Source organism: Elephantulus edwardii, unplaced genomic scaffold (genome assembly GCF_000299155.1).
Source record: "Elephantulus edwardii isolate Elephantulus edwardi_28Jun2011 unplaced genomic scaffold, EleEdw1.0 scaffold00109, whole genome shotgun sequence".
Lineage (NCBI taxonomy): Eukaryota > Metazoa > Chordata > Mammalia > Macroscelidea > Macroscelididae > Elephantulus > Elephantulus edwardii.
Genome location: NW_006399859.1, coordinates 5,061,937 through 5,069,472, shown reverse-complemented (window position 1 = coordinate 5,069,472; position 7,536 = coordinate 5,061,937). Strand labels below are relative to the sequence as shown.

At 40.5% G+C, this 7,536-nt stretch overlaps 1 protein-coding gene across 1 annotated transcript in view; it reads right to left on the bottom strand.

Moving 5' to 3' along the window:
* Positions 1-218: 218 nt before the first annotated feature.
* The window catches only part of E2F8 (E2F transcription factor 8), a 22,304-nt gene continuing 14,986 nt past the window's right edge, over positions 219-7,536 (bottom strand). The window contains exons 9-12 of the mRNA XM_006892016.1: positions 6,700-7,231; positions 1,403-1,535; positions 892-1,283; positions 219-401 (exon numbers count right to left, since the gene is read on the bottom strand). Coding sequence (XP_006892078.1) covers positions 219-401; positions 892-1,283; positions 1,403-1,535; positions 6,700-7,231 — 1,240 coding nt within the window. The remainder of the gene's footprint in view (positions 402-891; positions 1,284-1,402; positions 1,536-6,699; positions 7,232-7,536) is intronic.

Here is a 7,536-nt window from a genome sequence, read left to right as displayed (position 1 = left end):
TTATCTTAGGTCAACATTTTAGTTTTGTAGAACCGAAGGCTAAACTAAGTTTTATACAAACATGTCTTTGTGTGTAAATATGAAAACAAGTATCCGCTTGGACATTAAGTAAACCACCAACATATTTACAGTATTTTCAGTAAGTTGTTCTTTAAATCTGTCTGTGTATAACTTTTCTGCTAAACAGCTCTTTAAAAATAAAAGTCACTATCTGTCAATTAGTGGACGTCCTCAGTTGAGACTTCCAGTTTCCGCTGTGGGACAGAGGGCGTTCCTAATGAGGTCCGACTGACACCATCTAAATCCATGCAGGATAAGTCTGCTGGCTTGGTGGGTCCACCAGGGGTACGGAAGAAACTTTCAGCCACCAACTGTGAGCCTTTGGGTGTCACTGGAACAGGCTGGTTGAAAAGAGAAGAGGAAGAAGAAGTCAAACCCACATAGATAAGTAGATAAATAATAGACTTAGAAGGAAAACTAGACTGGATGGCCATCAACTCTGTTGGGAACCCAGCAGAGCTTGTAATATATAGACTGGTAAGTCTTGATGGCTTTTACATCCCAATTATAATTTTTAAGGTTAAACAAAACTCTCATGATAGCCCAATAATAATAGATTCCTGCGAATTCCTCCTGGATTTTCAAAGGCAGGTAAGTAGGCACACTTTCAAGTTCTTCACCCTCCCATTAGCATATGTAAGTCTTACATGATACTGATAGTGAAGCTTAATAGCTAAGTATATCAATTATTCATAGATAAACAAAATGATACTAGTCATAATTATAATTTATGTAACAAATATACATTATGTAAATTTTAAGTACAATGAGTGATAATGGCAGTAACTAAGGATATTAATAACAAACTAAATGAAGTGGAAATGCTCTTACTTGTGCCCCTGAAACAGCAACTGAGTGTCCATTTGGTTGGTTCTGGCCTGGGACTGGTGAGTCATATTTGGTGGCCCTTCCTTGCTGAGAGCCTGCATTTTCTGGTAAGATATGAACACCCTCTATTCTTGGAGACTCAGGGACAGCCCCAGGTCCAGGGCTGACAGCCACCTGCATACCAGGGGAGATGAGTCCCAGGTGTTGCAGGGTAAAGTTTACAATGGCCGAGCTCGGGTTCTGGACAGGAATAGGGTGGCCCGAAGCGAGAGCTGGGCTGCTCCCGACAGGTATGGCTGCCATGGAAGTTGGTGACACCATTAGCTTCAAAGGTGTGACATGAAAAGAGGGAAAATTAACAGCAGTGAGTTCAGATGATGTCACTGGAATAACACCTGGAAAGAAAAGAGGGGGAAAATGATGTTAAAAGCACAGACATTTGTCCAAAATGTTTATAAGGCTTAGGTGAACCTGAGAAAGACCCATGTTTGAAGAGTGTTTCACAAAAACTCACCTGCAATCGGGGAGCTGTAGAGGCTGTGGTTTGGGGAAAGTGTACCTGAGTTTTCTTTACTAGACAAAATGGACTCTGAGCCCAGGGATGAACACTGGGTGAGAGGGATTAGGTATCCCGATGAAAATAACGTCTAGAAAACAAGGAGAAAGCATTTATTTTACACATGTATACAGCATGGAAAACAACCATGTGCCTCTCCAGCGCTAACATCTCTTGGCATATCACCAGAGACATCAGCTAATGAACAATACCTTACTACCCATAGTAACCTGTATACTGAAAAATCGAGCATTTCTTTCTTACATGCTACCAGCTCCATCCTAGCTCCAGCACTAAGCCTGCTTAGGGGTAGAGTGACCCAGCACACACCCATACACTGACATCTTTGCTCCACTATCAGACCTCTCAGAATGGTGGAGTGCAGTCAGAAGCAAGTTTAATGCACCTGGAACTACTGGATTATTATTTGATCGTTCTTGAAATCGGCAGTATAGCGGTTCTCAACAGAAGCCCTGAAATGGTGAAGCACTGGACTGTGAATCGTAAGTCTGGTGGTCCAGACCTACCAATAACTCTGAAGTGGAAAGGTGAGACAGACAGTCGGCCTCCTCACGGACTGTGGCGTCGCAAAACTTACGGGGCAGTTCTACTCTATCTTGTAGGCTCACTACGAGTTGGAATAACTCAACAGCAGTGAGTTTAGTCTGGTTTTGGTATTTCTTAGAGTATCTTGAAAGAAAAAAGGGGAGGGGAAAACCCCATAGAAAAACAAACACAAAAACCCAAGGGGGGAAAAATATCTGAAGGCCTCTAATTCCAAGGAATATAGTCAAGCATCATGCAATTCATAGTTAAATATGTTGGGGAAATGCTGACTTAAATAAAGGCAAATAGTATCTTTATTAGAGAATTCTGAGAGACTTTAATAAGGACATGTGTGTATTGTAAATCTCCAAGCAGGCCACATAGAGCCCGTGTCAGTTCCCAAACTTCATTTTTTGAAAGCTGTTTAAAGACTAGTCTTCAAAGAAACCATTTTAAGAAATGTTGACTACAGCAGGCATTGGTAATCTAGGGACCATGGGCCAAATCTATTCCTCTGTTTTGTTTTACAAAAAATTCATTGGCATGCTGCCACACCCATTTATTTATGTATTGTCCAAAAGGACTTTTACTTTCTTGCTAAAATAACCAAATTGAAAAGTTACAACAGAGACCACATGGTCTACAAAGCCTAAAATATTTACTTTCTCAACACTTACAGAAAGTTTACCAGTTCTTGATTTCGAGTAAAGGAATTATATAAGTACATATATTTTCCAAGTATTTTAAGTTCTGGTATCAAGCAAAAAAACTTCTTGCCTCATGCTAGCTAAAGAGCGTCAGAGTTTTAAAAATAGCAACAAAACAGAAACTACAGATGAAAATGAGAACCAAGTATGTTAAAAACTCAGTTGTCTTTGGAACCTAAGTTTTAGGCAATAAAGTAAAATTATAAACAGCAATGATTCAAATGTTGTGTTACAGGTGTTCCTTACCCTCTGTCGGCTTGACAATTATACTATGTCAAATCAAAGACTACTTGGATGGCTATGCTGCTTGAAAAGCTTGCTTTAGCCTTACCAAGAGTGAGACTGTTGTTGTTATATGACATCAAGTCGCCTGCGAATCATAGTGAATCATAGTTCATTAGCTCTGAACCCTGCCCTGTCCTGAGCTTCCAACAGCCCTAATCTCATTTTTCCAGTTACTGAGTCAATCATCTCAGGTCTTCCTCTCCTGAACTGTCCCTCCACCCTTCTAGGCATGATATCCTTCTCCCAGGACTGGTCCCTCCAGGCTACATGCCAAAAGTATGTGAGATGAAGCTTCAAAATCCTTGCCTCAAGAAGCACCCTGGTTTCACCCTCTCTAGGAGAGACCTGTTCATTCTCCTGGCAGTTCATGGTATATTCAACACTCTTCTCCAGCACTATAACTCAAAAGGCATCAATCCTTCTTCTATCGTCCTTAGTTATTGTCCAGATCTCAGATGCATAGCAAGTAATAGTACTACTATGGCCTGAATTAGGGACATCTTAGTCTCCAGACTGACAACATTGCTCTTCAGTTACTCTAGAGAGGTCCTGTACAGCAGACTTTCCCAATGTAATTTGTCTTTTGATTTCCTGACTGCTGTTTCTAAGAATGTTGATTGTGGAACCAAGCAAGCTGAAGTTATCAATCTCAATCTCCTCCGTCCATCATGAAGCTGCCAATTGGTCCAGTGGTGAGAATCTTTGTTTTCTTGATATTGAGCTTCAGTCTATATTAAAGACTACAGTACTTGACCTTCTGCAGCAAACACCTCATGTCCTAGCTCTAGCTAAATGTAGTTCTAATAAATTAGGTGTCCTTTTATCTTCCTCTTCTATTGTCAAAACAACAGTCCACACTGTAAGCTAGCTTTTAAATAAGTTCCATCTTTTCCTTTGGGAACCAGTAAATTTAAGACCCACTGGTGCGTGTCAGCTTTGCATTTTGTTTCTGATATGCTTAGTACTGGTTCCTCGAAAGCTGTGTGAATAGAGAATTTTTAAGAGGTAGATTCCCTTTTATGAATATCAGTTCTTTGCAAATTTGAAGCCTCCTCTCTCTAAATATAAATCGTTCTCGCTGTTGCTTCAAGTCCTCTGTAAACTGTTAGAAGTCTATCTGCTGAATTTGTGTAAAATGGCATTCACCATAAAATCTTTTAACCTGCAATATTCTTATACAAACAAAACAAAACACAAAATCTCAACTCACTGCCATTGGGTGAGAAGTGACTCATAACTAACCTTTCAGCAGGGTTTTGGAAGCTCTTAATCACCCTGGAGACTGTCTATCTTTCCCCCATGAAGCAGCTGGTGGATTTGAACTGCTAGAACTGTGTCCTTTAGGTTAACAGAGCTAAGGTCCTATGGACTACGCCACCAAGAACTCCCTTTATTAAAAGTACAGCTACTACTTTTTATTTGAGAGTCCAGGGTTCAAGTCCTTGTTCAGTCACACACACAAAAAAAGTGTAGCTACTAAATTAATCCTATTTGAAGATATCCTCTCAATACCTATCACACTGCCCATTTTCTTTTCATTGTATTGATGCTGACATCAAATGGATTCTGACTCATGGTGATGTCACATGTGCAAAACAGAACTGCTGCACAGAATTTTCCAGAAGCAGACCACCGAGCTCTTCTCAGTCACCACTGGGTGGATGCGAACAATCAATGACCTCTAGCAGTTGAGTTTTTAACTATTCTTATCATTCACTGCTTCACTACTTGCTATGTTATCACTGTTGCAGTATGCCATCAAATTGGAAACAATTTATAACTGATCTTCCAGAAGGTTTTGCATAGGAGATTACTCATATCCTCTAGAGGAGCAGCTGATACATTCGAACCTCTTGCTTTTGGGCTGGCCATGCAGCTCATTATTTGTTTACTACCTTTTCTCTACCCTCAAATGAGTAGATTCTCCGTAAATATTTATTTAATGAATTAATACTTGAATCTTTCAATATCTTTGTACTGCTTCCTTTCCATGTTACAAAGAAATGGTCAAAATGAAGTCAGAAAGAGGGAAAATGAAGCCAAGGGTCATGGAAAAGATCCAGCCACTGAAAACTTGAATCTTGCATAACTAAATCAGCACCAGGAGACCATTGTTAAATCAAATTCATTGGCCCAAAGAGATTACAGACCTTCCAGAAAATTGAAAGCCTAGTTATTTTCCCCCTTAGCATGTACATTAAATGCAAAATAATACTACCCTAATAGAGGTTTTGAATAGTTACCATGAGGCTATCCTCAGGGAAGATTTGACAGTCTAAAGCCTCATTAATAACACAGATAATACCCTTCAGCTTATAACAGTGCCTTAACCGGATCAGAAGCCCCTTTATGTGTATCATCATGTACTAAATTCACTTAATCTCACAAAAATGGTAACATGGTCAGGGAGGATATCATTCAAAAGCAACCACCACCAAAAGTATCTAGGCTTGATTTGATTCCAAACACAGTAGGTGAGCATGGAAAACTGGTGGAATACATTTTCTAAAGATGCAGAAAAATAAAAAGATAACAAGAGGGACAAAATGAGAGAGTAACTTTCATTCCTCCACTTTCTGGAGTTTACATAAATAACTGTCCTAAGGGAGGAAAATAAGGTAATATATGTTTAAGTGCCTGGCACTTACGACCTACGGGGGCCTCATGCACGTTAGAGTAGAACTGTGTCCACTGGGTTTCCAATGGCTGATTTTTCTTTCAAGTTGCCTCTGGGTGAACTTGAACCACCAATCTTTCTGTTAGCAGTTAAATGCATTAACTATTTGACCCACCCAATAGATTTCCAATAATAGTAGGAATAAATACTACTTCCATCCTGAATTCACCTTCACCTAAGGGGGAAACGATCAAGAACATATAGTCTCCAGAGTCTATGCATCACATATATCAACAATTTCCCAAGGTCGGCTGGGAATTCTCTTTTTATACAAAAGGAAAAAGTTGTGTTCAAAGAAATATAGGACTAGGTATTATTTTCATGGCAAGATTACAGAAAAAGAAATGCATATTAAAGCGGACTAGGGGGGCGAATTATACAACAATTAAAGAGGTTTTTTTTTCTTCAAAGAGAAAAATGAACTGGGGGGAAGGAGGTGCAGGGAGGAAAATGTGCAACAATGAATGAATGGGGGAAAAATTAAATGGAAAGAATATGCTGTAAAAATAGATATGCTGCATTAAAAAATCATTAATTAAAAAAACAAAACAAAACCCATAAAACTCAACCAACCCAATCAAAAACCCCAATGAAAAACCAAGAAGGGCAATTTATTTTCTAGGCCATGAATGCCGGCTACATGACATCAAATAAAAATTAGGCAATGACTCAGAAAGCAGGAGTTACAGGAACCCTGTGTATTCCATCCACCCATTCATTCAGGGTTACGTTTGCTTGTAAATGATTTAAGACTCTCATGACAGGTGTTTGCATTCCAGTATGTGATGGAGAAATGGACTTAAGGGCAACCACAGGTGGTACTTTAAAAAGAGACAAATAATCCCTTCCTTCAAAGGTTAAAAATATCCTAGCTAGCTAGGGGATTAGCTGTGTGGGGCCTCCTTTGGATTACAGGATGCTAAGGAATAGTTCTATGGCTTTGGAGAGCTGCTCTTTTCTCTGCTCAATTTCACAAGCCACCAAGTTTTCCTCTAACCAGGGAATTGCTACAGCTTAGCAGAGTTCATGGTTGTACTTACTGTGGAGACGTTTTCAAGTCCTTTCAGGTCCTCTTTAAATTTCTTTTGGGAACCACTGTCCTCGACCATGTGTGCCCTCTTTGAGCCTCTTTCTCCAATAGACTCCTTGTCCCTGCCCTTTACGGCTTGTCTGTCTGGGGCTGGCAGCGAGCTCCCAGGTTTGGGGGAGGCACTTGGCTTTGCAGCATCACCGGGTACCTTCTCGGTAGTGATGTCCATGGAATCCTTTGATGCAGTAGCTTTACAAGAGGAGGTGGGGCACATCAAAGGGCTCAGGCCAGAGGGTGGTGTCACAGCTTGGGCTTGAGTGGGCTGCAGGTAGATGGCATAGGATGGGCCCGAAGGGACCTGAGGTAGAATCACGGGCACCGCTGATGATAGTGGGCTGGGGATCAAGGGGACCACCCCCAGGGGCTGGATGAGAGATGGGATTGTCAGCTCCAGTTCAGCATTTGCTGATGTGTCCAGAGGGGCCACTTGTTTGCAGTGCTCAGATCTCACCAGCTGCACTTTCATTTTCTTCTTGGGTTCACTGAAAGATAAGATTTTAAAAGATGACACAGAGGAAACATGTTTTCTCTGAAATGGTTTACCACTGTAAGTCTGAGATTTCAATTTCAAGTCATGCTTTTACAAAACCGAGCAGATACTTCACCAAAGAAGACATTCAGATTGCCAACAAACACATGAAGAAGTGTTTAAAATCCCTAGCTCTAGAGAGATTCAAATTAAGACAACTATGAGATATCATCTCACTCCAGTAAGACTAGCAAAATTTAACAGAACAGCAAGCAACAAATGCTGGCGAGGTTGTGGAGAAACTGGAACCCTTATTCA